Genomic DNA, 26826 nt, shown 5'->3' on the forward strand with positions numbered 1-26826 from the left:
TTGCATCTGGACGAGCCGCTGAAGGGGTCAGACTGAGCAGGAATGGCTCAGAGACAGAGAGAGAATAGGATCCTTTCAAACTGGGATGAAGCAGAATGAGGCTTGAGGCAGCCACCTGTAGAGAGGGCTGCAGTTTGAAATGATTCCACTTGGCCTTGTGAGTTTGATTCCAGCACTGGTACCTGGCATTAATTCCCACTAAGGATACTCCATGACCCCCTCCCTCCCTTGCAGGCTACTCTTCCGGGTTAGCCCACACCTGGCACCTTGGTTCGAGCCCTCATTGCCATCTAGGGTTGAGAACGCAGCCCAACTTCCTCCCCCTGGTGAGAGGAAGAAGAGCACACAGCTTGCAGGCTACTGGAACTGGAAGAGGCCTTTGACATCCATCTGAGTCCCTTTTCATTGTTCACAGTCCCAGGAAGGTTGGGGGACTTGCTCAGGGGTGCACAGGGACAGAGCCAGGTCTCTAACCCCAGCTGCACCACCAGCTCAGTCCCCCCGGGGCTGCACCAAGACAATCAGAAACGGGGCAAAGACATAGGTGACTGGAGGGATGGGTGCCTGACAAGGAAGTGTTCAGTCCTGGGTGCTAAGTTAAGCTCTGCAGCTAGTCACAGTGACCTTAAAGTAGTCATTGTTCTGTTATAAGCCTCAGTTCCCTGCTCTTTAAAATGCGGAAGTGAAGATGCCATGATTGCTCCCCCTTTTCATTCCAGTGGGGAATAGCTCTGCAGGCGAGTATCTCTGGATTTTCCATGAAGCTAGAGCTCTTAGCACACTTACTGAAGTCAGTACCCTGTGTCATGACAAACCGTTGCACATCGCTGTGAATTCATTTTAATACACGAGCACAAGGTGTGTCTTTCCCCTCTAGCATCCCAGTTTCCCACTGGTACGTACAAAAGACTCAGAAAACCCAGTTAGCAGCCCACCTTTTGACTTGTAGCCTGAACATCCTGTACTTTTGTTTTCAAAGGAAGTGAGGATCGGGTTATCGGTGGCGGGGAGGCAGCCAGGGCCAGAGAGGGGTGGTCCGGAACTGAGGGGCTTTTACCCAGCGCCCGTCAGAAAAGCCTGTATGTCAGTGAAAAGCATTCTGCAGAGAAAGGCTCATCCTCTGCTGCTGAATGATGCCAGAGTGGTGCTCAGCCCTGAGCTCCTTATCTCTCCCTCCTACCCCCCAGAGGGTCCCTTATCAGCCAAGGGGAAGCAGACGGAGGGAAGTGACTCATTTAGGACCTTCCTCTGAGCTGGGGACAGAGGCAGTTTAATTTAGCCTTTGTCAACTTGGGCTCAAGGTCTTATGATTTTGGATGGGATTTATATTTAGAAGAAAGAAAACAGACCAGGAAACACTTTTGTAAATCTATAGCTAAAGACAAACCTGGCCTAAACATAGGTAACTACAGTCTCCTTTGGTTTTCTTACTCACTGGTTAATTTCACTTTCTGTTTCCTGGGGTTTGGCCTAATTATAGAAAGCACTGGTATCTAAACATTGAGGAGCTTCTCTCCTTGTTACCACTGCAGGCCGGGACACAGGACGCAGGTGTTCCTGGGCAATTCATGAGCTGGTTGAGGAAGGGGGTCAGGTACTTAGGAGGGAAGGAATCTAGCTGGACATTTAGATGTGAGCACTACCACGTGTTGGTGTAAGAGGAATCCAGGCAGACTGCAGTCAGGGGTTACATTTGGATGCGGCAGTAAGAATGAACTGTGTGAAAATTCTAAGGCACTCTTGGCTTTGAAGCTTACCTATGCAGAGTTAACCTAGCGCTGGGTCAGGTCCTCTTTGTTTTCCAGAAATGCAGGATTATGTCTTCATAATGGGAGCCAGTAGCTGAACTGGACTCGTAAGCTTGCATGTTGGTAGGCTTAAGCATAATAATGCTGCCCCCTCTCTCAGCCTCGGTTTCCTCATCTTTAAAAAGCATCTCAGAGACCTGCTCTGAGGATTAAATAAGATGATGTGAGCGAAGGTGTCTAGGCCAGTGCCAAACACACAGGCCTTTTTCTGCTTCCATGTGGCGAGGTGGTGATGGTCTGATGGCCGGGGGCCCTGGAGTCAGGACAAGTGGCTGTTTGGAGAGTGGGGGGCCTGTCTCATTTATGATCTAGAAAGTGCCCCTATGAAAGGGGAAGCAGGAAGTCATTTCAGGAAACTGAGCCTGACCTTTTCAGCAGCCTGTGTTGGAACAGGTGGGCAGAATTTCCTGGGATTTCAGCTGCTGCACAAGTCACATTCAAGGCATCAGCCAAAAACCATGTTAGGGAAGGGCTCTGCCCAGGAGCATCCCCAAGCAGGCTTAACTTTGGAGTCAGGGAAATTCGGGGAGGGCAGTCAGCTGAGAGGGTGGGAAGGTAACCGGGGGCTGGGGAGCACAGATCGTGAGCTAGCCACTTTTTATGCCATTACGTATAACCGTAGCAGAGCCCTGTAGTCAGCCTTGGAAACCCCAGGGACTGAGCTTAGAGAGGTTAGGGCATTTACCTGGGGTCATGCATCTTTAGAAACAAGTAGCCACAGATTCCAACTGCTAGTGTCGCACTCCAAGTCTTTGTTCTGGCCACTCCATACTGCCCCCTCCCTTAAGTACCAAGCTATGACTCTTGGCCATGTAATGGCCTAAATCAAGTTTCAATGGGGGAAGGAATGAGAAGTGAATGTATTAGATCAGTGGGTTTCAAACGGTTCCGGGATTGAGACCTCCCATCTCTTGCATTAAACACCTAGATCACTGTTTAATACTGAGGTTGGTCTCATCAGCTTATACCAGTTACTTGCTCAGTCGGTGTTACTCTCCTGACTCCTGCCCTCTCCTCCTGAAGAGGTGGACATGCATTTGTTTTCTATTACTCTGCACTGGTAACTTAGTGACTTAAAACACACACATTTCTTTCACAGTTTCTGTAGGCCAGGAGCCCAGGCTTAGCTATTCTCTGCTCAGAGTCCGGTTGCAGTTACGGCTGGGCTGTGTTCAAATCAGAAGGCTCAACGAGGCTCCACTTCCAACCTCATTCAGATTGCTGGCAGAATTTGTTTCCTGTTGGTTGTAGGACTGCGGGTCCAGCTGTTTGCCATATATTGGCTAGAAGCTGCTCTCGGGTCTTAGAAGCCATGCATAGTTCTGTGCCATGTGGCTCTACAGGCAGTTCACAATATGCTGTGGCTTTAAGGTCACCAGGAGAGTGACTCACTTAGGGTCTTATATGTGTATCGTAATGGAATCAGTGGAGTAACATCCATCACCTTTGCCATATAAGGTAATCTATCAGCTTTGCATCCGTATTGGACAGAAGTGAGTCTTGGGTCTCACACTCTATGGGAGGGGGTTATATGTAGGAGTGACTACCAGAAGGCAGAGATTACCAGGGTGTCGCCTTACAGCCTGTCTGCCACAATGAATACCTATACCCTGTCCATCTTCATGAAGTGCACGTTTAAAAAAAAGTTAATGCCTACTATGTACTAAATACTATGCCAGCTATTAGGGGAACAAAGAAAATAAGAACTGGTCTGTGCTTCAAGTAGCTTGCAGTCTATTGGGAAAGACAGATCACTTAAATATAACATGGAAAGTGCTGTGATACAACTTCTTACAGGGTGTTTTGGGTACCAGGCTAGTCAGGGACAGCTTCCCATAGGAGACAAAACCCATACGGGGAGTTGAAGGATAGGTAGGAAGTAACCAAATAACTGAGGGTGGAGTTGGTCTTGCAGACAAAGGCACAAACAGGAGAAAGATTTTGAGTGTGAGACAAGAGCCAGGGAACACAGTGCTTGAGGGGGACACTGAGAGTAGCAGAAATGAGGCCGTGGAGAGCTTAGTGAGCGTGGTCAGAAGCTGATGCATCTTCTTGGCGATGAAGATCTTTAAACATAGGATGGAGGGGCTTTATGGTGATCCCTGAATGGCAGCAGGTGTCTAAACTAGCCAATCCCCTTTGCTTGGCCACACACACTGACTCCTTTTTTGCACCTGCATATTGCATATGTTACTATACGCTGGTTGTCAGTTCATACACTGAACTCCAAGTCTGTCCAGTTCTTTTGCCAGCTTGCATTTTGGTCTCCATAAATATCTCTGGAAATAAGTGGCCCACAGAATGGGATTTGACCTGTGAGAGCATTTGCTCTGGTGGCTGCTGATGCACATGGGACTCCGTGGTGTCCCTGTACCTTCTCCTTCCAAGGATAACAACCCAGCCTCCTGGTAGCAGAATCTCAGCTCAATTCTTCAAATCCAGGACTTCCTTTCATTCATCCACATATTCCTTTTGAAACTGACCTTATTCAACGGAGGGAGAGGCATGGGGGGAGGTGGGAGCTCCCAAGGACATACATTTGTAAATAAGGCCTGATTGATCCCAGAACCATCACCTGCTAACTGTACGCCTTGAACAGTGTTCTTCATCTTTCTACACCACAGTTTCATCAGGCGGACAATGGAGATGGTAACACCACCCCACCAAACTGGTTGAAGGATTACCTAAGGTGACACCTGGAAACTGCACACCATCTGCTAGGCACTCCATTACTGTTAGCTTCCTTCTCTTTCCAGTATCTGTTTGTTGAAGTGATCATATAATGACTGCCCTAAAAGGACGGGGCCCTGTTTTCCTGTCTTTATATTCACAGCCCTTAACACAGTTCCTGGCAACAGAACTGGACACAATACACCCTTGAAGGGATGTTGGACTTAGTGAATGAACAAATGCATGAACTGGCGAGTGCTGGGCTGAGAAAGCAGTGCAGTCCTGTCTAGGAGAAAGTTCCTATGGAAGATCATCGCTGCACTTCACCTGACACGGTGGCCCCTGCTGGCGCTGACCTCCCTCTGCTCAGGAGGACGTGGCCCCGTGCCTGAGCCCATATTTGGATGCCATGTCTTCCTCTTTGCAACTGGGGAAACTGGACCAATTTCTACAATCTCTCAAAGCCTCACCTTCCTCCCCTATTCAGTGAGGGAAATAATGGCACCTGCTTCAAAGGGTTGAGTACAGACTGAATGAGATCATGTATATGAACATGTAGAGTACAGTGCCTGGATCCTAGTCAACAATACAGGTCAACCAGTAGGTCCGTCATGGGAAGAATTACGGAGTGGCGACAGTGGTGCGTAATTTTCTCTGACCCACCAAGATTGTGAGTCAGAGCCTCTTACGTACCTTTGGGCTGAAAGCATTTCAGAAGTACTAAAATTTATCCATGTTTAAGTATTTTTAGCTAACTCTAGTGGCTTAGAGAGGGAGGAGGCGGAAATGGGAAGAGAAAAAAAATTAGTCTCTGCCACCTGAAATGACTGCTCATTTTCCCGTTTCTCCCCTATCCTTTATGGGGGTGGGGGCGGGAGCATGGAAGTCCCATTTGCCAGCTGTTGCAGCAGAGAGCCACCCCGCAGGACCCCACTGCTTCCTGAGGCCCAGTTGTATTTCAGAGCTGAGACAAGAAAAAGCAGCCCTGGGTCTAGTCACACCTCTGCCCTACGCTGCTGTGTGAGTGGAGCGAGCCAGGCTGCAAGGAGGATGCGCGACTGATTACAGAAAAGTCTTCTAAGCTCCAGCATTACCAGGGGTGCTGGTGTGCATCAGTGAGCTCCACCCCTTTCCCCTGGCAGGGTGCCACTGTGGCTCTGCATTCACCTCCCGCCTTCCATGGCGCCCCACAGGGACACAGCCTCTTTTATTCAGAGGACACCTTTGCCCCAAACCAGCTGGACTTTCTTCTGCAGGGTGCCTGACTTCCATGGTTTTCTATAGAGCTCACAATCTAGAAACAGAATCTTCTGGACTGACAGCTAGAGACTCATGCCTTAACGTGAAACTGAACTGAGTGGCTGGTTAGAGCACCAACCCACATTCCACTCCCAGGTATCTCTGAGAGGATGAAAAGTGTGTGAAAGCACGCAGCAATGCTAACTTCATGGAGAGGAAACAGTCATAAAAATATGTATCGTGGCCATACTTAGTGAGCATCTGTTACAGGCAGAGACCATGCCAAGTATTATTATATTATGACATTGATGATTTCGTTTAATCAGATTCTGGGATCAATGCTGCCTGGTTTGCTGTGAGTCCTTGGGTAAACAGAGGCAGCTTCTGATCCTCTGTCTCTCGGAGAATAATAATGGTTCACCATGTACAATGGATTGCGCACCTGAAACATCTATCCTACTCCCTCGGGACGCAGTTCAGGTGGGGAGAGACGGTATCACTCTGCAAAGTGGGGAATGAAGGCCCCACTGGGAGGCTAGTAACTTAGGATCTTAGAGGAAAAAGGGAACCCGGGCCAGCCTCTCCCCAGTACCTGATGGCTGTTGACACCCAGTTCGGGGCTGGCCCTCCTCTCCTTGGATACCTTCAGGCAGTAGAAACTCTGTCTCTCCCCTCCTTAGAGCTTCTCAGTGACTCCCAGCCTCCTTCCTGATGGAACCTGACCTTCCCTGCCTCCCAACAATCTGGCTCATGTGCCCCGTTGCCAGGAAAGCTCTCCATTAGACCTGGCCTACAACAGTCACACATCCCTGGCTGCTGCCCTCTCTGTGCCTTTTCTTGTGTTAGTGCCTTACCTGGAAAGCTGTTCTCTCTCCCCAAATTCTGTACGCTCTCCAGACCTTCCTAGCTGCTTGTAGATGGCTTCAGCACAGAAGGAATCTGGGTCTTGTAAGGCCTGGTCTTGAAATAGTCCTCCCAGCATGCAACTTAGACATTCTAGAAAAATTGCAAAGACTGTTAGATAATATATACGGGTGTGTGTGTATGCCAAACACTATGCTAAGCTCATCAAATACATTATCTGATTTGATATTAATTGACCTTCTACCCTGTAAGGTAGGTATTGTCGTCCCCGTTTAAGAGAGTGGGAAAATGAATCTGGATGATTAACTTGTCCACAGTCCCACAAGTAGTAAGAGTTTGGCTCTCAAGAATGTGTTGCTTTTGCACGGCAAATGTTTCACGTGTACCTCTGTGCAAAAACCCATTGATCTTAGGGGGAGGAAAGGTATTGTCTGCATCCTAGTGTGACTTACAACAGAGGCACAGAGAAATGTGTTTTATTATGTTGCCACCCATGGTCTAATGGCTGGTTTCCCAATTACAAACTGCTGCCTTCCTACAGCAGAGGCCAGAGCTCCAGCCCCTTTTCGGCAAGAACAAAACCAGACCTCTCCATGTGGGCTGCTGGGCCCTGCTACATAAAAACACTGGGGATCCTAGGCAGTATTTTCCCTGCCCACCACCCCCTGAGGAGAGCTGCTTAATAGGCTCTTTATGGGCCGGAGAATAGAAGAGAAAGAGGAGCATCACCACAGGTTGGAGTTCTTCAACTGGAAGGCCTTCTGAAGCCTCTGAAAAGCTCAGCAATTTTTTTTTCCTTCTCTGATTAGCTTTATTAAAAAGCCCACTGCATTTTCCTTCCCACTGGCCAACCTTTTGGTGTAGCATCCCCGGCCCCCTGGCAGGCTTGCTGTCCCATTGATTGTTAAGATGCCCAGCTCCCCAACAGGCCACAGCAGCTGAAAGCGTAGGCCATTAGCCCAGCCAACTGAAAAGGTTCACCGCCAGGAGACTGATTCTGAAATTGGGTCGTATGATCAATATATCTCTCTCCATTAGGTTCATTTCCTCTGAAGGAAATGGGTAGGTCCATTATGGTTTATGTTTATTGACAGCTTCATAGTGAGGAGGCCAGAGGGGGCAGAGACTTCAGAGATGTGGTCATTAAACCAAACTGCCCCGGCCCTTTGCAAGCCTACCTTACTGGCCTTAGTGACAAAAACTAGGTGAAATCCCTTGTGTGAAAATGACAGAATAAATTCTTTTTGTTATATAAGAGAGAGTGACCAACTAGATCAGATGCAGAAAAAAATGACATGTGTTTGGGCCCGGTTGCAAGGAATTTAGATGCATGGAAGGACATTAGACAATCAAGATATGTTAAATTCCCTTTTCCTAAGAGCTGTAAGAGCAAGAAAAGTTCCTTCAAAGGTACAGCCTTTGTCTGGTCATAAGAAGAAATGGACAGGATGGTCTCAAGATCCTTTGCAACCAAGGGAATCACCATTTATCACTCATGGTTGCTTTTGAGGACCTCAGAACACTTTACAGGTATCACATCTTTCTTAACCTTTACGTGCGGGTGTTCATCACTTCCTCTTTGAAGATGAAAAGACTCAAGCATCAAACTGGGAAATGGTTTCCGTCAAGGAAGGAGTGCCTGGAAATGTCTGCCTATGTTCCAGCTCCTGCGAGGGCCCCGAGGTAGGCTTGCAAAGGGCAAGAGTACTGGCCAGTCCTTGGTGTTATTTGAGTCAGGAAGGCTTTCCTAAAATACCATGTCTGGCCCTCCTTGGCTTGTGTGGCCCTTAGCTGCTTCTGGAATACTGCCCCACATTCGTTTGGTCTCTCGCCACCTATTAAAGGCGGGAGTGAGTCTGCATGGGTCTTACTGGCCATGGTAGCTCAGGGGGTAACCATATCAGTATCTGAAGTCTTGGTTAATGGGCAGTGGTGGATGGGGATTCAGGGGATTGAGCTGGTTGCACTCTAAGCATCTCCTGTCCTTGACCACTGGGGGGCCTGGACTCGTGTCTGCTCTGTATTTTCTGTCCATCCATCCCATCCCCATCCCCTACTGCTCCTGATGGGGTTGGGGGCTATGCACATGAGGGCTACTCCATCCCTGGAACAACCCAACCCAGCAGGAGAGAAGGAGGAAGCAAGCTGATTACAGTTGGAGGAGGAACCAACCCTTCCCCAGAGGAGAAAGTAGGAATCCAAGCAAAATGGGTGTTAAGCCAAAGCCTGAGAACCAAGTCAATTCTGATGCATAAAAAAGAGATAATAAGGTAGAGGGAACTTCTCCTTAGCTTAGCAAGGCTTTGGAGTTTGGTTTCTAGTCGTGAAAGCTTTTTTCGCATCTAGACTTCTTCAGAGAATAAGTTTGCTTTTGCCACTCTTTTGGAGGATAATAGGAGAGGCCTCTGTTGATCTGGCCGAAGCAAATGCAAGGGGCACAGGACGCAGAGAGGTGCTGAGATTCTCAATGTCCCCAACCCCCTGTCATGCCATGAAGCCCCATTCCAACCTGGAAGGCCCCTGGGAGATCTGAAGCAGCCCTCCATGGTCATACCCTACACACACTTCTCCCTGGGCTTCCAGAGGAGAGGAAACTTGGAGGTGAGCTCTTGGCTGAAATGTTTCCCAGGGCTCCTAGCCTGATGCCTTCATGGCTCAGGGTCCTTTCCACTGATTCAGGCTTTAGCCACGGCCTCAAGAACCAGCCCCTAGACTGACAGCCACAGAGGAGACTAGGCATCTGACCTGTCAAGGTTCAGCCATCTATGGCCAAGGAGACTCCTTTACGGTACCCACCGCACTCTTTGTCATCAGGGTGTAAGTCGGCTAAGTGCCCGGTATCTGGAAGGCCTTCAACCACTATTGACTTGCTATCCTTCCTCCTCTCCTGCTAGAGAAACGAGTAGATGCAGAGAGTCATCTATTTGCTCTCTGTTCTCGAGAGCCATCAGCCTCAGGCAGTGTAAGCTGCCTCAAATCACCCTGTGATGAAGATGGGCACTGAGCAGGCACTTCTTCCCAGAGCCAGGTGAAAGCCCTGGTATTTCTACCTAAAGTCACCTTACAAAACAGCATCTGTTTTTCAAATACACCCTCAAAGAATCCCTCAATTTTGCTGGGTGGAACCAGGAAAAATAGGAGTTGGGTTCTACCTAAGTTTGCCCATCCCCAAGTCCAGTGCAGATCTCGAGGGAAGAGAAGGAGATATCTATTAATTGGGTCACCTTTTAATTGAATTCCAAGTATTAGATGGAAAACGTAGCAATTGGTATCTTGGAGGTCAAGAACATTTTTTGAAATGCATATTAAATGTTTCTAATATTTGGGATTGTATTAGTTAGGTACACAAAGGAAAGATACAACTGAACTTTGGTTGCTTAGGAAATTTCACCCTTGGAGGATTATATGCTTGACCTCTGGTCTTCTCTTTTCCTATACAAGTCAGCCCTTGTCACAGAGATGCAATGCAGAGCACAGGTGGGATCTGGAGGCCACAGGAATGTGCCTACCAGCAATCCAAAGCCAAGAGCAGGAAAACTTGCAAGTAACTGGAGAGTTCAACAGATGTGTTTTCTACTTAATTAACTGAATCAATGTCTTGGTATTTTGAGGTACTATATTCTCATTTCCATTAGTGTATATGTTGCCTAGTTTTTTATTTTAGGTATCAGATATTTGAGTTCCATCAAGTGCCATAAAAGAGGGGAAGGACTATCTTCTGAGAGCACAGGAGAGATCAGTCACCCCAGAGAACCTGGGGGTCAGGGCTGATCTACGTGAGCCAGGATGCCTAGAGTATTTATTGGCTGTATTAAGAGATTTGGGAGATTTCCTCAGACAGGAAGTGGGTAGCCTTCAAGAAATGTCTGGCTTACAAAAAGAAAGAGACAAGACGTCATGGCCAGGGTAACACAGAAAGCTTTAGGAACGTGGTAGCCCACAGCTGGCCCTGGTCTAGCTTTTGGCAGGGAGCAGTAACTCAAATTGTTCACTCAGTCCAAACTTGTCTATACTGCATTCCCACTCGGGGTGTCCCCACCATCCACATGGACATTCAGTTTGCATTCGCTCCCCAGCCCCCAAGCTTCATTCCGTCAATAATCCCAACATCTTTCCCAACGTTCCCATTTTCCTTATGGTCCAACCTCTCAATATCCCCTCCTGATCCAGGGTCAAGCCCTCTAAATGATCTCAGGCATGGTCTTAACCTGGCTTAAGTCCCTTACCTACAGATCCCATTGTTCCCACTGCATAAGATGATCGGGTTTAGCCCTCTGCGGGGGCCGGCCTTTGTGAGCCATCCCCTGCCTACCACCTTTTCAGTCTTCGCTCTGGCATCACCAAACTCTAGTTCTCCGGCACATACAATGCTCTCATCTCCAAACCTTAGCTCTTCTCCACTTCTCTCCTCCCTTCTGTCTCTAGCCAGCTCTCCACTTTCAAGATCCAAACCAAGCGTCATTTCTTCTAGGACCAATTCCCAAACTTCCTCAGTTCACAGTACCCTTGGTGTCTCAGGAATTTTTACACAGAGCCTGTAGGCCGACACAAGTACCTAATAGTTCTGTATTTAGTACTTAGATCCAAACAACTTAGTAAGTGTTTACCTCCTCACAACTTACAAGCTATGTGAAAAAATACACAAAATTGAAAGAAACATATTTTTATTTCATGTTAAATAACCACATCTGCTTACTGATGGGATGTGTGCATCTGTTGGGTGCTGTATAATGGCTCAAACCTTATTATCCGGTCAGACACTGCCACTCTCATTTCCTGTTCCACATTGGCTTTTACGGGGTACTTTTAATTACAGCAGTTGCTAAAACCCCAGCTTGACAGAAATATGACATCAGGAGGAGTGAAATGCAGCTCATATTGAAACAGTAGCTACCTCGAGCTGGTGGCTTACAGGATTGTGGAACGGATGATGAATATAGCTATGCTTCCCTCAAAATTTTAAAATATACCATGACGCCTCCCTGAGCTTGCTGTGGTGTCCCAACCTGGGATAGCGTGGGGTATAATCTGAGGACCTCGGCCCCATGCACTGCCCCCCTACTGTATCCGTACCCCTGTTCTGAGCTGCCTTGCTGTGCTCTGCACACCGTCGCTGGGGCCGTTACCATATGGCACTGTAAGAAGCCGCTGTGTGTCTGCTGTTTTCTCTAAGGCTGTGAATGCTTTAAGAGCAAGGCCCATTCTGTCCTCTTTTTCGTAGGCCCAGCGGTCATACAGTTCCTGACATACGGCTGGTGTTCAGCTGAGAGGAACTGAACTACCAACAGGGTCAGAGGCCACAGTGGAAGCCCAGAGGAAGCCAGTCTGGCTGACAGTTAAAGTGGGGATTCCCGTCAAGCCCAAGATCCGTGGTTCTGAGGAGGGAGAATCCTGCTGGACCCGGACATGGGACCAGCCTGGACTACTCAGCCAGGCCCGACTCCAGCTAAGGGCCCCAGAGGCTGTTGTCTCTGGAAGGGCATTGACCAAACTTCAGATCAGGGAAATGACACTCAATAAACTCTGGGTTTTAGTTGTTTAGTTTAGTTTTTTCTTGGTTTCCTGGTAAGAGTTCCTTGGGAGGAGAAGAAAAAAAGAGGATGGAAGGACGGAGGGAAGGAAAGGAGAGAGGAAGAGCGGAAGGGAGGGGGGGAAAGGACCCTGCTTTGTCTCATGCACACTGAAAAGGGGGTTTTGCTTTCCGAACCTCCTTTAAAGGCACGAGGGCATCTCTGTGACGCTGGCGGTTGGGTAGAGCCAGGGCCCTGGCGCAAGAACCTCGAACCCCAAATTCGAGAGACCTGGGGCAGACGGGGAGGAAGGGCAGCCGTCCCAGCCAGAGCGCAGCGAGCAAGGCCGCGGGCGGGTGCTGCCTCCTCCCGGTTGGGCGCATTTCCGCACAGCTGCTTGCCCGATTTTTGATGAGCCATTGCTTTTATCTGACTGTGCTCTTCTTCCCCATCAGCAGGGCGTTAGAGTTTGCATCCTTTTTTTTTTTTTCTTTAAACATTCTGCTAAGAATGAGCCCGAGACAAAACTGAGGTTAGGAACAGGGCCAGAAGTCGAATTTGTTCTCACAGAACACGACACCAGCAGCCCACGCATGCCACCAGTGCCAGCCGTGGAGGCCCTGTGGTCGGAGGATTATGATCAGTCGCTCTAATCCAATGGCTGCACTACCCGCCTGAGTTGACCAGGGTATCTCCCTTTATCTTGCGCGAGGCGTCCAGCAGCCTCTGCCAGCCCCTGAGTCACGCTGAGGGTGGCAGCTGTTCAGGCCGAGCCTGGCTTTTGGGGTCCACCCCGCAGCCCCCACCGTCCCTGGCATAGGCCCCGCCGATGGACTGAGGAGGTGGGGAGCTCTATGGCAACGGTCCTTCTCCCGCGGGGTGGAGCGGGGACACGTGTTCCCCCACTGCCCGTGTGCAGTCTGTTCTGTGGGCAGCGTTCTGGGAACAAACTCAAGCCAAACTGTCGCCAGCCTTGTGGTGGGTGAAGGAGCAGCAGAGCTCTGCCTGGGCTCCTGACCCTAGAGAAGCGGGGATCTCACTCCGCCTGTGTCCCCCTGCCTAGAGAATGGCACCCCTGCTTCAGATCCAGAATGACTTTTCTAGAAAGTTTCAAACAAACTTCTATGGCCCTTGACTGCCAAGAAGTTCTCTCTGGTATCTATCTGGAGCTCTTTGTGCTGTGGCCAAAGCTTTTTTTTTTTCACTTGGGCTGACCCTGTCTGGAGAAGGTAATCAGGTACAATACCTTCCCTAACATCGACGATTTCTCAAACACTTCTCTGAAAAGAAAATTTGGGTTTCCTTAACCCTTCACCACAGCTTTATCACCCAAACCTTATGGCATCTTTCTCAGTTGTATCTTTGAACCTTCTCCAAAACTTGTCCTGTTAGTTATGGGGATTGTAACTTAATTAGATCTTGTCTTTCCAGAGGATACTCCTAGTGCTTAAGGGAAAATAAATTAAGTTTCAGTCAGATCTATTTCATTGGGGGAAGGGCCTAGAAAAAGAAATTGAGTCCTTCATATAAATAGCACATTGTACCACAAATGAGTTCCTTTTCCCAATTGTTTTTGAAACAATGGGTCCTTTTTTGGTGAACTTAATCCCTGAGAGAGTCTAACCTCTAAAAGATGATGATTTGTGTTCTTTTGTGAGTATGTGGCTTCTGGATCTGAAAAGAGCAAGATGTGTGGTCCCTGCCTGTCTAGTAGGTGGTTAAGGAAACACGATGACAACTTGGCAGCAACTGAGCACCTTTCCAGGCGTGGGAATGGGCGCGCAGGCGCGTGTGTGTGTGTGTGAGTGTGTGTGCGCGTGCCTTTTCTGCACCAGCTTCTGTTCTAAGGAGTCTGTCTTGCTTCTCTGTGACTTCATCTCACTGTAAGTAGGCTTGTCTTCTGTGGTGCTGTTCTGCTTCACTGTGCACATTCTTTGTCCTGATCATTTGGTATTTGTGCTCGGATTTTCACGGGGGAAGAGGGCGGCAATAAGTCAGCTCTCCACTCAGCCTTCACTCTGCCACCACCTCAGCCAGGCTGCTTTACTTCCTTCACCTGAGCTCCCCGTGGTGTACTGTGATGAACTTGGGCTCATAGCTGATCTCTAAGGGCCGTTCCCATCTGGCTCTCTGTGATTCTCACAGCATCAGCTGTCCTAACTGCTCCACAGCAGGAAAAGGGTGCTTGGAAAGAATGTCGATTTAAATTAGAATTCCTTCCCCACACCCTTCTCTCGCAAGGACCCTGAATCAGCATCATGTAAAGGGACATGAATGATCTTTTACTGATCGTCTCCTGTGTGGCAGAAACTGTTCAAGGCTCCGTGACACCCTCACTATGGAGTAGATGAACCAGGTGTCTCTCCCCACCACACCCAGCGAGCTACCCTGACCCAGAGGAGTCGCACTCCTCAGGTCTCACCTGAAATGTCCGTTCCTTAGCTCAGTGTAGGTCCCCATCCTGTTCTCACAGTTCCCTGTGCTTTCCCTTCACTGCACTTACCACCAATGCACCTAAATAATTATCTGCACAATTAATGTTTTCATGCCTCCTCGACTGAAAACTCCATGAGGGCAGGGACCATGTAAGTTGTTTTTCACCATATTCCCAGGACGTAGTGCAGTGCTGACAAAATAATAGCAGTTCAGTAAGTACTTGCTGAGTAAACATTAGCGTGTATGCGTGAATGGATGGATGGATGGATGGATGGATAGCAAAGCTGGACACAAACCCAGAGCTGTCTGGCTCTTGGAGATGCTTCCAAAATTTCCGAAGCTCTCCACTTACATGCGTGTGCACAGGCCTCACTCCTGTAACCGTTCTGTGATGCTGTCCACCTTTCCTAGGGCTCTGGGTTATGTCTCCAGCAGTGGGGGCGACGGTGGCACTGCTCTGACCATACTCTTCCAACTCAGCGCTACGAGTCCCCAAAGGTGTCAGTAAAATAAGTGGAGATGATGGATCTAGCCTGAGACTGGTGCGCGTGGTTGGAGGTGGGTGGGAGGAGGCACTGAAGAGAACCAACCAAACATCACTGTGGGCCTTTAGCCCCACTTTCTAACACACTTTGTCGAGGGGTCACAAATACAAAAGCGCTCTGTAGGGGATCTGGGTCAGTAAGAATGGGTGGGTGAAAGGGAAGGAGGGAAATCAAGACATGGCAACCTCTAGGGACACAAAATAAAATTCTAATGTGGAAACTGCTGAAAATAGACTGCATGGACTGGGCAGGCTGCATGCCAAACCCAGTGCTAATTACATGGAAATTAATCACAAGTCCTAACTTCCATCTGCCTTGCCGGGACCCTTGGGGGGAAATCCTGTTGCAGGCATCTCCCCCACGCCACCAAGGAGGCTTTGATGTCGCCTCCTCCACACTCAGCTCTTAGCCACTGCAGTGGGAAAAGCTGATAGGAGGCTAAAAATACTAACAATAGAAATTTGATTTCTTCTTCCAGACAAAAAGCCTTGGCATCCACGGGAGGAAGAAGTGTTCAGGCAGCATGTGACTGGTTGGTATGAAATAAATACATGGAGAAAAGAGCATATAATTAACTTGGAGTGTATGTGGACGATGCAGCCTTTCTGTAAGGGACCCTGCCCAGGGGGAGATGAGCCCAAAGCCCTTGTGACCGGCCCGTTTATCAAGCCAGTTGCGTTCTCTGCCCGGGGCCCCAGGCTGTGCTTCTTAAAGCCAGTTCAAGAAATTCAGAGCATTTCCCAGACAGGCCCTATCACAAAATCGTCCCCTTCCATCACTTAAAGGTACACTTAGGTGTGTGCACGTGGGGCCATCTGTGTAGGAAAGTACCCTACTTACCTTGCAGCTGGTCCCTTCCCCAAGCCTCACCCCACCAGGTGACCCTCCTTCCTGAAGCTTCCCTGGAGAGCAGCTCTAGGATTTTTTTAGGGAGTTGTGCCATGTGGAAGCAACATGACAGGTAGAAGAGAAGCTGAGTGCATGTGACACTTGGTTATGAAGTGTGAGTTTCGAGGGGTAGGTTTCTAAAGCAGGAAAGGGAATGCCCCCTCCCTTGCAGGGCAGAGTATGGAGCATACTGGGGGCAGGGGGGACCTCTCTCTCTCTCTGTTCTTCCTTCCCTTCCACTGGTCTCAGGTGAGGCCTGCTTGGCCCCCTTCTCTCCGGCAGGTTATTCTCCCATGTCGGCGACCCCTTCCTGGATGACCCTCTGCCTCGGGAGTACGTCCTCTACCTCCGACCCACCGGCCCCTTAGCACAGAAGCTCTCCGACTTCTGGCAACAGTCAAAGCAGATCTGCGGGAAGAACAAGGCACACAATATCTTCCCCCACATTACCCTCTGCCAGTTCTTTATGGTGAGACACAGCCCGCACCCCACCCGGGCACCTGGCTGCCCACATCCCAGCCAGCCCCTTAACACCCAGGGGCCTCTGGGGCACTGGCAGAGACTGTCCTGGGCTCCTTGAGTTGGATGGGCCTCCAGGGATCAGTGAGATCCACGGCCACTCACCCCATCTCCTCTTTCTAACATCTGCTGAGGCCCAGGAGCACCTGGGTCTGGGGTGGCATCACAGTGACCACATGCCCTGGGTCCCTAGGGCCCAGGGACAGACAAATCCAGCTTTCCACCTTCACAACAAGGCGAGAGTAGGAATTAGACAGCTGGGAACAAGTAATGGAGTCGGAACCCTGGGTCAGTGACTTTAGCCTTATGGACACTGTCCCCAGTTTTTGTGTCACTAGATCCTTCTGGATGGTGAGATATCTTGCACCTGCCCGGGTTACCTAGGCCATAATGCTAGCTCTCACAAGCCTACTTCATGACTAAATTAAAATCCGCCTCACTATAATAAAGGTAAATACATTCCATCTATGTTAGCCGTGGGGACGATGAAGAACTAATGTATCCAGGTTGTTTTCAAAATGAGGCAGAATAGTAGCACTTTAAGACAATACATCATTTTTCATATTTTGGGGGGTGGCTTTTTTTTTCTTCCAAATTCTGTCTCTTAGGTAAAAATATGTCCCTAATACCTTCTCTACCATTCACCCTGAAAATTAATATGATTATCATTTCCTCTTAGTCACCCAAGATCTTTCTCAAAAGGCTTCGGAGGTGTAGAGACACTCATTCCTCCTCCCAGTGCTCTGAGGAGGGCAGGGGGAGGATGCCACAGCTCTCGGAGCCCCATTCTCCCCAGCTGTCAGGGGAGTGGAAGTGGATCTATTTTTGATTGTCTTAGAGGAATAGAAAAGGCACGGATGCTGCAAAATAGTAGAAAACACACAACGGTGTATTTTTCCCACTGCGTTCTGCCTGGGACCAGGGAGGCACATCAGAGTAGGGAGGGAGCGAAGAGGTCATCCGTGGCGCTGGTTTCATTTCCCAGTTGGATAATCCACTCCCAGATAATTGGGAGTCTGCGGTTCTTCTCTTTCCCCACAGACAGACTGATGGTTTGGCAACTGCATTGCCAGCCGCCCGCTCTAGGCAGAGGATGCCAAATTTACGTAGCAGCAGATATCTGTCTTCCCCTGTCTCTGAAGGAGGCCTCTTGTTTTCCCCGCCAGTGTGAGGACAGCAAGGTGGACGCGCTGGGGGAAGCCCTGCAGACCACCGTCAGTCGCTGGAAGTGCAAGTTCTCCGCGCCGCTGCCCCTGGAGCTCTATACCTCCTCCAACTTCATCGGCCTCTTCGTGAAGGAAGACAGCGCTGAGGTCCTCAAGAAGTTTGCCGCGGACTTTGCTGCAGAGGCTGCGTCCAAAACCGGTGAGCCCACACAGCTGCCAGGCCGGCCCTGGGTTTCTGTGATCAAAACAGTGGGAAGGGAAAGGATAGGGAATTGTGGCAGCGTGGGGTGGAGTCAGGAGGCGGAGGGTCCTGCAGGAATGGGCAGAATGTGACAAAGAATGCAGCCCTTTCCTGCAGTGCACACCTCTGTGTCCTTTTAAAAATACTTGAGTGGTATTCTGCTAGCCTTCCCAAGACAAAGTCCAAAACCTCCTCCCTAACGCTGGAGGTGAAGGCCCACAAACGGCTGGTCCACGCTGAGCGTTAAGTATATTCCTGTAGAGAACCACAGTCTCTTCCCAGTTCATCATTAAGGTAACTTCCTTCCTTCTTCCCAACTTCCCTCCTGTGCAGGTGTTTATCTGGGCCTCACAGTTCACTCAGTGAAGTCCCAGAACTTTGCTCGGGGGTAGCACAGCACAGCAAGTAGTGTGGAAACAGTATCAAATAAGAAACCACTGAGCTACACTGCCCTCAAACTTGCAGAAGCCCATTAGGCCCTTAAGTCTCAAAAGGCTATCCAAACGTGTCCCTCTTTCAAGGTGTTGCCTGCTCTTTTCGAGGCAAGCTTGTAGTTCAAGCCAGCTGAGACTTTCCGTCAAAGGAATTCACTTAGAGGGCTGCTCAGGATGTACGTTGACTTAGAGGCAGGATGCACGGGGGCGGGGGGCGGGACAAGAGGGAGAAGTTTGCAAAGTTTTGCTGTCTGACTATAGGTGCAGACAAGCTCACTTAGCCCAAGGAGGCCTTACCTGCAGTGAGACAGACAGATGATGGGGGGGTAGGTTGGTGGGGTTGGGGGTCTCTGTTGGCTCCCTTAACAGTGAAATCCAGGCAGCAGGTATTTATTGGGAACCTACCATGTGTTTAGCTGCGAAGAATGCAACAGAGAATGTGAAATGGTTTCTCCAGGCCAGAGGCACAGTTGGGGTGGGGAACCTGGGTCAGGCCCTGCGTGCTGACAGCTCTGAGAAGAGAGACCATCACCGGTGGAGTGGCTAGGCCTTCACCAAAGATGAAGAAGAAAGGACATTCGCAGGGAGACCATGTTGAGGAAATGGAGGAAGGCCCTGCAGGGCACATGGCAGGAGCAGGGGGTGCAGAGGCCAGCGCCAGGGCATGAGCTGTGCAGATGCGTGGAGTGTTGATGCAAACCTGGAGGAGGCCCCATGTTTCCAGGAGGGTCAGAGAGGGGAGACCTGAGTAAAGGCACACAGTTTGCCCCGTGGTGTCAGGACCTTTGGCCTGTCCCTCACCTGTCAGTGTTCCTTGCTGCTATCTTCACCCCCAACTCAGGCCCTTTTGCTCAGTGTTAATTACCAGAGAGCCCCAGGTAGAGCTCAGGAATCTATGAAGTACATGAAGAGGGCCTGGCATCCCTGAGCAGGGTTCACAGTGAGGTCTGCAGGCTCAGGGGAACTCCCGGCCCTGCAGACACCTGCCTCATTTTGGGAGCGGGACCTCCTTGGGCCTCCTCCCAGGTGCCCCTTCTTCCCCCAGAGCCCGCCCGTTGCTGCTTTCTGAGTTCTGTGAAGCCTGCCCTTTCACAGGGGCTCAATATTTCAGAGAAGTGGCATAACAGAGAGGCAAATTATTTCCTGTTCCTATCCCTCTACCTCAGGGAAATGGCTCTTTTTGATCCCACAGCAGCTATTGTCAAAACCACGAGAACTCCCACAAGAACCAAAACTAAAGCTGCAGCCACAAACCCAGATCCTCCTCAGATGAGTACAGCAGGTCTCAGCCAGGACTGCGGTGACTCTCAGGGCGTGTACCGCGTGAGAGGCAGGCAGGCCCTTGCTTTCTTTCCTTGTAGGAAGCAGGGAGCCTGTTCCTCTCCAAGAATAGGGGTGCGCTCGGAGAACTCCCCCCTTCCCCATGTCTCTCCCCATGGCAGCACCCTGGTGGTGACTTACAGAACAGGGCGGCCCTCCCTGTGTCACCTTGCAACCTAATATGGAAAGCCGGCCATCATGTTTGTCCGAGAACTTAGGCCTTGATATTCTAGAGTTTTGGGCAGACCCAGATTCCTTCAGCAAGTAGTTAATGTCACCCTCCATCCCAGGTGGTCCAAGGAGATACATTCATGTGTATCCATTCATTTAACAAATCCTGAAGCCTGTAATGTGCTGAGTATTGGGGACACATCATGAAAACGACATAAAGCCCTTGCCCTGGGGGGCTCACACCACAGACACGTAGTGCAGTGAAACCGCAGGGTCCAGCTCTGCATCTGCCCCTGTGTGACTTGAACCAGCCCCGTAATTCCTCAAAGTCCCTAAGTTCTCTCCAGTTGCATCTTCTTCAGGGATCTAGCCTGGACCCTAGATGAATGTCCCATGTTTAAAAACATACAAAAGAGGTAAGAGTCGTGCCCTGTTAGGTAGGTTTGTTTGGTTTCTTAGGGTGTCTTAGAACAACAGCTTGTGTACTTTAAGCCAGTGGTTCTCAACAGAGGCACTTTTGCCCCAGGGGACATTGGGCAATGTCTGAAGTCATTTCTGGTTGTTACAGCTTGTGGGGGCGGGGTGTGCCACAGGTATCTAGTGGGTAGGGGCCAGGGATATGGCCAAAGGCTCTGTAATACTCAGGACAGCCCCCTAACAAAGACTTCTGGGATCCAAATGCTGTTGAGAAACCCAGTTTTAATCTTTGAAAATATTCCATCTTTTCCTCTGGTTTCTCCATCACAGCCACCCAGAAGCTAAAAGACTTGATTTCAAAATGAAGGCAAAAAGAGCTTTGGGAGTCATACAGTCACAAAATGTGCTCTTTATTTCTACTTAAATTCGCCATCCCTTTAGGTCTCAGTTTCCTCATCTGCATGGTAGAGCTGGTGGTAATCAGCTGGAGCCAAGCCACATGCCTCCCTCCCAGCTGATTCAGAGCCCCTACAGAAAAGCCAGATGTGTGGCTCTTAAACTGTGGGGTGAGTCAGGATCTGTTATCCACCTGCACGCCCGCTCCACCTGCTGCCCCACCGTACTCTGCTGCTGTGAAGAGAGAAGCAGCTTCTGTCTGACCAAAGATCTCCCTCCTTTGTTATTTGGGAAGCAGAATTAATGACGGCACCCTTCAGTGTTCTTCCTTAAGTCCCTACCACTGCTGTGGTTACCACATTCCAATAACTGACTGTTTCCTTCCTTTTTCCAGAAGTGCATGTGGAGCCTCATAAGAAGCAGCTGCATGTGACCCTGGCTTACCACTTCCAAGCCAGCCACTTACCCACCCTAGAGAAGCTGGCCCAGAATATCGATGTCAAACTCGGCTGCGACTGGGTGGCTACCATATTCTCTCGAGATATCCGATTCGCTAACCATGAGGTAACGTCTCCCTGTGGCTCCTGACGCTGGGAGCGGTGCCGGGGTGCAGTCAGACACAGGAGCACTCGCTGCTGGCTGCTGCGGGCCGATGGGGGCCGATGGGGGCCGGAGCACAGCCATGAAGCGAGCACCAGGCTAGGAGTCCGTTGGCCCACAATTTTCTGCAGGCTCTGCCCAACTCACTGGGAAGCTCTGAGCTTGCACCCTCCTCTGTAGGTCCCAAGGGGCTCATCTGTGTAATAGCCCCATTGTTCTATCTGCCCTGCCAGCGGAATGATATAGAAATGCAATGGGAGAGCAGATAGAAAAGAATGTTGGTAACATTTTAAATATCATATAAATCCACAGGGTTAACAGAAAACATCAACCTGATGTGAGGTGAGGAGGAGAACACATAGTACAAAAGAGCCTGCAAACACATAATCAATAGATATTTGCTGAACTTGGTATGCAAGTGGCCATGACACTAGAATTTTAAAATGTGGTCTTGTCCTCAAGGACTTTGAATCCAGCAGGGGAGAACAGAACAAATGTTGGGAGTGTCTGCGTGCCCCTCCTGGGCAGCATATGTGGGACAGTTGTCCTCGTGCGGGCGGGAAGATTGGCGTGGCCTTAGCATCCCTCTCTTAAGGGAAATGATAGTGCTTCCCAGGACAAGCCTGGGCCATCCCTGAAGAGTAATAGTGCCCTTTTTTTTTTCCTGAAGGAGAGGCTGACATGAAGGAGCTGGTCCAAACTAAACAGCAAGTTAGAACCAGAGCTAAAGCCAGAACCCAGGGATTCTGACAATTAAAGATGGGCAGCCCATAAAAAAAACCCACATAGTTTTGTCATCCAGTTTCACTACATTTATGAGACAATACTTGTATTTGTTATTCAATATTTTAAGAGGAAAAGAATGATACTTTTCTTAGTTTATGCAGCCTTTTAAACATCTCTTTTCAGATGTGAGACAGCCTCAGGGTCTAGACCAGGCGACCTCATCATTGTTTGGAAGTGGTAGGAAGAGCCAGCTCATGAACCTGAGGTCCAAGCTTGGTCATAGGGCCTGTGAGTGTCTGAGACGTGCAGTTTTATCTGCCTCTGCTCATGGGAATGTGGTGTCTTCCTTCCAAGTCATTTGATTCAAGTTTCTGTAAAGACACAAGGAGACTGGGCTTGTTCTTGCTTAAGAATTCTGACATCTCCTAGAATTGCTTAGGATGAGGATGAGCCCTGAATACAACAAGAGAGGTGTGGCTGTTTGGACTCCTTCTAAGGGCAAAGAAAAAAAGAAAGTCAAGGGTTGCATGCAGACAGGCTGTGAGAAGTCACCTTTCTCAGTGTAGGAAGGTGGCAATGGAATTTTACAAGGAATGTCTTCTAATCAACACTGCCCTCCAGTTAACTCGAAGGGTAATTGCTTTTCTGCCTGACCCACATTCTGCTCAATTGGCACTGAGGGAAAGAGGCAGCTAGCGCCCACGTGAATTATTTTCTAAAAATAACTTGGCCTCTTTTATCTCTTATTCTTAAGAGCTCATTTATGACTGTTCCTTTGGATAAAGCTCTCCCTCTGAGGTGCTCGGGCTCTGCCTGAGCTCTTCTGTATGTGTAAACCTCTTCCTGCCTGCCTTCTTCTGCCCTAGGATGCAGGGTTGATCGATTATTCCAGCGAGGCAACAGATGTCCCAAGAAGCAAGGTGGTCTAGGCAAGGACACTCAGCAAGTGGTGCTTAGGAGAACTCAGATCTCACACCTCTGCTGTTTAGATTCTTGCTTCATTTGGACTTGCAAAAGCCTATTTGAACTGAGCTTGCCAAGCGTCAGAAATCTAGAGGAAAGACAGTGTTCTACACAAAATGTAAATTTTGTGATCTGGCACCCATGGCTTCCACTCCTGGCTTCATTACCATAGCAGGTGCTAGGATCGCCTTTACAACTTCTGTAACTCCCCAGTCCTTCGTTTTCTCGTGTGTAATATTTTGCTGGGCTGTTGTGAGGACTAAGAGGATGCCTGGAGACGCCCTGACATGATACCCAGCACAGAGGGGGCACACCAACTGTGCCCCAGCTATTACTGTTACTAAGAAGAAACAGAACAACAGAGAGCTCCCAGATGTGAGTCAGCTAACTTTGAGTTTAGTCCCCATGTAAGAAGGGAGGAAAACATTCTTGAGACAGACTCAAGAATTCTTACAAACAGATGTTAAATATAAAACAAAAGAGTAAATAAGTATAATGTAGTACAAAACGAGGCTTGTGTCCTGATACCTTGCAAACACAAGCTGACTTTGTGCACGTGTTTTTGTGAGGGGGCAAAGAGCTGTGGGGACATGGGCACCAGTTATAATTTGACATTTCCTGCAATACCTTGGTTCCTTTATTACTTACTAAATAAGCCAAAGCTACCTATTGTTCAACTACTCTGCTCCGGACACACTGTCCCCAACATTCCTTTACCTTGGGTTGCCTGGAGATAACCTGGAGAGAGAACGCTCACCCCCTAAGTGACGGGAGGAATGAGTTCTCTGAAGTCACCTGGAGTGTCTCAAAGGAAAGCGCTACAGGGCCAAGGGCATTGTGAGCCAAGATAATATGCTGACTAAGGAGCACCGGTTGGGACTTGTCTCCCATGACTCACTGACTCTCTCCACCCTCTTCCAGAATGTTCCTTTTGGTGGAGCATCACATGCCTAGCTTAGAGATTTCTTGTGGGTATTTTTTTCTTTTTTCTTTAAGCTGTTTTAACAACCCAGCAGAAAACCTTCCTGGTTAGTTTGGAAAAGTGGCTTGAGTGCCAATATGGTGGAGCAACGGGGAAGGGTGAGGAGGTGACCACACGGGCAAAGATCTCGAGCGGAAGGATGCTGGAGTAAGAATTAGGGATGGAAATGGGTGCCCCGAAGAAAAGGGAGTCGGAAATCCAGCAGGACAGTTGAGTTCTAGGCATTATCGCATTCCTTCTCTAAGAAAGACCACATTTCTACTGGCTCCTTTCATTAGAAAGTTCCAGAAGGAAATTCTTCCTGTATAACATGTTCTGATAATCTATCACCTGGACACCAGTGAGCTGAAGAGCTCACAGCCTCTCTTTTACAAAGTCCAGGGGTCAGATCGGCTAGAAAGGAAATCAGGGGTTATGGTTCAATAGAAATCATTATGCCCCTTCCGGGTACCAGGCTATGTCCTGAAAAGCTTTCTTAGACTGTCTCATTTAACTTGGATAGTCCCTGTATTAATTTACAGATGAGAAAACTGGAGCCAAACGAGGTTAAAAATCTGGAAGTTTTTTACTGTCATTAGTGACCTTGGGGCTGCACGAAGCTGTTAAAGCATCTCCATCTTTGTGTCCCTCGTGAGCCACATAGGATGGGAAATATTTCCCTTATTATTGAGGTCTCTTGCTGTTAATTTTTAAAAAATAGTAAAATAAATATTTTCCAAAGTATCTTCTTGCCTTTGTCTATGATGTTTACATACCAGGAAAGGAGAGAGAAAATGGAGTAAATCAGCTAAAAGGCACAGCCTATCGTTGGCTCCGGGGGAATCTGCCGAGCCCAGAGCAGGAACATGTGGTCTCCAACTGTTTGGTGAGGAAAGCTGGTTACACAGTCACGCACACGGATGGCTAGGAAAGATATTTTTCTTTCAAGGTCTTCAAAACGTAGGTTTAAAGAAAGTTCCTTGAAGGCAGGGTCTGTGTATGTCTTACTTAGGTAGCCGAGTTGCACAGAAAGGGACATACTTCATTCCCAACGCTTCCTAGAGGAGTCTCTGCATGTGGCCCTTCTGGAACCTCCATGAGCTGAGTTTCAAGGAGCAGCAGATGGAGGAGAGAGGCCTGGTCCAGCCACATTTACCTAGTTCAGTGGAGGGACTACGGGCTTTCAAATGAATTTCTAAAGAACCATATTTGAACCCTGATGGGAAGCAAAGACATGCCTGAAGGAAAGTCTGGAACCATATCCAGTAGCACCAGCCATGCACTCATAACACCCTGAAAAAAGAAGAAGTGTTTTCTGATCTGAGTCCAGATCTACTCAGAGCGTGCAGACCCCACCCAGGGCGCCCTTAAATGTCAGCATCTGGCCAGGCGCACCGTTGAAGCAGAAGGTACAGAGGTGCCCCGAGACACTCAAGAAGGGGCCAGCTGTGGGCCTCACTCAACCCTCTCTTCCTGTTCCAGACGTTACAGGTGATCTACCCCTACACCCCACAGAATGACGACGAGCTGGAGCTGGTGCCTGGGGACTTCATCTTCATGTCTCCAATGGAGCAGACCAGCGCCAGCGAGGGCTGGATCTACGGCACGTCCTTGACCACCGGCTGTTCGGGGCTCCTGCCTGAGAACTATATCACCAAGGCTGATGAATGCAGCACCTGGATATTTCACGGGTAGGCAGACTCCAAGTTCATTGTCTGCTGCTTTTTGAAAAGTACTGCAGACTTAAAGGAGGTGGCGGGGAAATGGGCTTCATCCTGGACGCACAGGGCAGCAGTGATGGTAAATGATGTCTGTGGGGAAGAAACTCTATTGGTTCCAGACTTTCTGGAAAAGGCTGACGTAGGGCATGGGAAGAATGAGAGGTGGCTCACTCTGCTTCTCTCTGCCCGCCCCGTCCGATGTAACGATGTGTCTGAGTGTCTGACTGGAGACTAAACGGAGGCTGCTCGGGGGCCCATCTCTTCCGGCTGAAGTGTGAGTCATTCCAGTGCTAAATCTTTACTGATTCTGCACTTCTGTCCACTTTATCTCAGTCATTGCTCAGAGCAGCCTGGGCAGATTCCCACTATGCCAGCCAGACCAGTAGAGAGAGGACGAGGGCCAGGAGACCTGACTGCCCCTCCTTGCTAGGTGACCCTGAGCAAGGGCTCAGACCTGGTACATGAAGACCCACATGACAGAGGCTGTGTCTAAGGAAATGGGCATCTGCCAGAACCTTCAAAAGGCACATGTGGTTCCCCAGTCTTCTCTAGAGTGACAACTTCCCATCTGTCCTTCACTACTATTCTGTCCCCAAATCAAACTTGTCCCATGTTCAGAGTGGCCTGTGTGGTACGGCCAGCTTTGTCCTGATAGATAAAATGGGAACAGAGGGCACCTTCTCTTTCTCAGTCTGCGAAGTTCAAAGCCAGCCCTTCCCTGGCGCACTCAGGCACCTCGCCAGTGTGTGCCTGCTGGGTTGTTTTCCTTCCTCTTGTTCTTGCCATGTGCCAACGTGGCTGAGAGCTGGAAGCGCTGAGCACCAGCTGCATGGTGTCTGACATTGTTATTATCATCATAAAAAAGAAGCAGAGAGGGGCAGTTTCAATGAGCATTCTGCCTGGAGGGGGAACACAAAGGAAGGGCCCTCTCCTGGTCCCCTGCAGGCAGAGAAACCACAGACCCCAAAATGAGACAGCACATCTTCTCCCACAGTCACCCCCTACCCAGCAACTCCCCTCTCTTCCTTCCAGCCCACCCCCCAGCCCATGAACATCCAGCATTTTGTGGCACAGATTGGAAGGTCAGAGCTTTCTCATGTTCCCCAAACATTTGCTTTTTCAGAAACATTTCTGAACATCAAAGTAAATACATTGGGTTCCGAAGTCACCATTTTACCTCTATAAAAACAAGTAAAGCATAATATACCTGAATAAACAGAAGGAAAAGATT

At 49.2% G+C, this 26826-nt stretch overlaps 1 protein-coding gene across 6 annotated transcripts in view; it reads left to right on the forward strand.

Moving 5' to 3' along the window:
* UBASH3B (ubiquitin associated and SH3 domain containing B) overlaps positions 1-26826 on the forward strand; it is a 129819-nt gene that overhangs the window by 79134 nt on the left and 23859 nt on the right. For 2 of the 6 annotated variants that reach the window (XM_036887612.2, XM_036887618.2), the window contains exons 2-6: positions 15551-15604; positions 16243-16429; positions 17646-17844; positions 21019-21188; positions 25357-25565. In XM_036887612.2, coding sequence (XP_036743507.1) covers positions 15551-15604; positions 16243-16429; positions 17646-17844; positions 21019-21188; positions 25357-25565 — 819 coding nt within the window. Of the gene's footprint in view, positions 1-9475; positions 9610-15550; positions 15609-16242; positions 16430-17645; positions 17845-21018; positions 21189-25356; positions 25566-26826 lie in introns of those variants that run through there. The other 4 variants (XM_036887616.2, XM_036887619.2, XM_036887614.2 and 1 more) reach the window with 4 other exon arrangements.

Source organism: Manis pentadactyla, chromosome 13, assembly GCF_030020395.1.
Source record: "Manis pentadactyla isolate mManPen7 chromosome 13, mManPen7.hap1, whole genome shotgun sequence".
Lineage (NCBI taxonomy): Eukaryota > Metazoa > Chordata > Mammalia > Pholidota > Manidae > Manis > Manis pentadactyla.